The sequence below is a fragment of the Cebus imitator genome, unplaced genomic scaffold (genome assembly GCF_001604975.1).
Source record: "Cebus imitator isolate Cc_AM_T3 unplaced genomic scaffold, Cebus_imitator-1.0 Scaffold491, whole genome shotgun sequence".
Taxonomy (NCBI): domain Eukaryota; kingdom Metazoa; phylum Chordata; class Mammalia; order Primates; family Cebidae; genus Cebus; species Cebus imitator.
In genome coordinates, this window is record NW_016107806.1 from 1183341 (window position 1) to 1186697 (window position 3357).

The following is a 3357-nucleotide window of genomic DNA, read 5'->3' on the forward strand; positions in this document are numbered from 1 at the left end:
AAAAAAAAAAAAAAGTCAATAGTATAAATATTTAAGTCTCTACACAGATGTGTGTTTTGAAACTTATAAAAATGAAACTTATTTTAATGGAAATCGTCTAAAGACCTCTTATACTGTCCCAGTTCCACCAGAAGCAAAAAAAGTGCTCACTTTTGGTTGAAGCATTTATGTAGGTTAAAGAAAGAAAGAGAGGCGGGCTGGGTGCGGTGGCTCACGCCAGTAATTCCCGCACTTTGGGAAGCTGAGGCGGGCGGATCACGAGGTCAGGAGATTGAGATCATCCTGGCTAACATGGTGAAACCCTGTCTCTACTAAAAATACAAAAAATTAGCCGGGCCTGGTGGCGTGCGCCTGCAGTCCCAGCTACTCTGGAGGCTGAGGCAGGAGAATCGTTTGAACCCAGGAGGTGGACATTGCAGTGAGCTGAGATCATGCCACTGCAATCCAGACTGAGCAACAGAGGGAGACTCTGTCTCAAAAAAAAAAAAAAAAAAAAAAAAAGAGGCAAATGTTACTTCTGTAACAAGTTTTAGACACACAATGGAATTTTTCCAATTAATCTCCTAAGAATGAGCTTTGGCCTGAGACCATCAATCTGGGATTATCTCTAGAGCTCACCTCAACAGAGCTTTCTGCTTCCATGTAAATGATGGTGACAACATCCTGCTCACTGCTGTTGACTAAAAAATAACCAGATCCTTCCATAAGGGTAAATACTTCCTATGGAAAAATCAGACAATATTCTGTTCCCTTCAGTTTATAAATAGCTCAAAGGAAATAATTTCTACCTACCTAAGAAAGAATAGGGGATAAAAAGATTAAATTAAATGCACAAAAGACAAAATACAATTATTAAATTATAATTTTTAAGGAGAGTACAACTATTATATATGTGTTTTACATATCTATATCAGTTATTGTCAACACATAAGTGAGCTTTTTAATTGTTATACTATTAATTTTAGTAATTTCCCCTCCAATATAATTCCATTTAACTAGACTCATACAGTTTCTACCTTCACATCAGGGTGGTTATAGATGGTGGCATTGTCAGGCACTACAGTTACATCATCTACCAGGAGCAGCTCCACAGTTGTAGATATGGGCAAGTTGGAAATTTCCTAGAAATATAATAAGAACCACAAAGGTGAATATAAGTGTCTAATTCTTGACTGGGTGCGGTGGCTCATACTTGTAATCCCAGCACTTTGGGAGGCTGAGGCAGGCAGATCATCTGAGGTCAGGAGTTTGAGACCAGCCTGGTCAACACGGCGAAACCCCATCTCTACTAAAAATACAAAAATTAGCTGAGCATGGGGGTGGGCAACTGTAATCCCAGCTAGTTGGGAGGCTGAGGCAGGAGAATTGCTTGAACCCGAGAGACAGAGATTGCAGTGAGCCAAGATATTGCCACTGCACTCCATCCTGGGTGACAGAGCAAGACTTCATCTCAAAAATATATATATATATATATATATATATAATAATAAAATAAATGTCTAATTCTTCAGCTCTATGGGAGACGTTTCCAGAACTCTCTCAAGTGCCAAAAATAACAGAATCACAGAGGTCTCAGGTTTATGTAAGTTGTACAACTTTTAAAGAAGAGCTTTACACTCCAATTATTTAATTTATGTTTCTTATATTACAATCTCCACTCACTTTTGGGCTTTTCTTCTCTGAGTATCCCACAAAATGGACTCCAATGAGTACAGTCCCTTTTATCTGATGTACTTTAAGAATCTGATGACCTGGAAACATGCAGAAAAATACCCTGTGAGAAATAGCAACATGTAGAATACGCAGGTATTTCTAGAAAACCAAATTCTGCCACAGTTTTTCCAAATCACGCTTTATTGAAGAGGAAAAAATCTGAATGGGGAAATATATAAGAGAAAACTGTTTTTTTGTTTTTTTGAGATGGAGTCTTACTCTATCGTCCAGGCTGGAGGGCAGTGGCATGATTTCTGCTCACCACAACCTCTGCCTCCTGGGTTCAAGCAATTCTCCGGCTTCAGCCTCCCGAGTAGCTGGGACTACAGGTGTGGGTCACATGCCCGGCTAATTTTTGCATTTTTAGTAGAGATGGAGTTTCACTATGTTGGCCAGGATGGTCTTAATCTCTTGACCTTGTGATCCTCCTGCTTTGGCCTACCAAAGTGCTAGGATTACAGATGTGAGCCACCACGCCCGGCCTGAAAACTGGGTTTTGGGCTGACCCTGCCAATATGTACCCATATGACCCTGAGCAAACACTTTATCTCTTAGTTCCTTTATTAAATGAGGGACTGGGCCAGGTAAAATCTAAAATTCTTTCTAGCTTTGATGGTCTATGAGTCCAAAATAGACTGACAAGTATACAGGGAAATTTTTGTCCAATTTACAAATGGAAATGAGAAAGGGATAATCCTTTGGGATCTTTCATTCTCCTAAACTATTCTCTACATGCAAAAGTTATGTAAGGCACTTAACAGAGTTTTAAAATGGCTAACTATTCTTAATTACATCAATCCAAACTCCTTAAACTTGTATCTGAAGGCTTCCATATTCTGACTCTGCTTTAATCATTCAGTTTTCTTTCTCTCTCTTTATTTTCTTTCCTCTTTCTCTCTTTTCTCCCCTACCATTTTTTTTTTTTTTTTTTTTGGATCTCACTCTATCACCCAGGCTGAAATGCAGCAGTGCAATCACAGTTTACTGCAACCCCTACCTACCTGGCTCAAGTGACCTTCCCACCTCAGCCTCCCAAGTAGCTGGGACCACAGGTGCACATCAACATACCTAGCTAATGTTTTGTAGAAACAGTTTTGCTCTGTTACCCAGGCTAGTCCTGAACTCCTGAGCTCAAGTGATTCTCCTTTCTCAGCCTCCTAAAGTGCTGGGATTATAGGTGTGAGCTACTGCACCTAGGCTTTTAAAAAATTTTTTTAATTTAACAAACATGAATCTGCCACTTCACTTAGGTCAGTTTTAATTTTGTCCTCAATATATTATCATGCCTAAATCTGTGAGGCAGTTTCTCATGATGCCACATTCATTCAACAAATATTTATTGAGGGCCTACTACATGCCAGGTGCTATGTTGGGTAATTAGAATACAGAAATTAAGAAGAAAACACAATCCTTGACTTCAAAGAAACCCACAGTTTAGTGAGGGGTGACTGAGTAGTAAACCAACCACTGCAATACAGTGTGATAAGTGGTATTATAGAAATACATACAGCTGGGCTCAGTGGCTCATGCCTGTAATCCCAGCACTTTGGGAGGCCCAGGCGGGCGGATCACGAGGTCAAGAGATGGAGAACATCCTGGCCAACATGGTGAAACCCCGTTTCTACTAAAAATACAAAAATTAGC

The 3357-nt window shown here is 39.8% G+C and overlaps 1 protein-coding gene across 1 annotated transcript in view; it reads right to left on the minus strand.

Moving 5' to 3' along the window:
- Positions 1-3357, minus strand: part of NUP210L (nucleoporin 210 like) — a 152559-nt gene that overhangs the window by 59548 nt on the left and 89654 nt on the right. The window contains exons 17-19 of the mRNA XM_037733088.1: positions 1663-1751; positions 1017-1121; positions 619-720 (exon numbers count right to left, since the gene is read on the minus strand). Coding sequence (XP_037589016.1) covers positions 619-720; positions 1017-1121; positions 1663-1751 — 296 coding nt within the window. The remainder of the gene's footprint in view (positions 1-618; positions 721-1016; positions 1122-1662; positions 1752-3357) is intronic.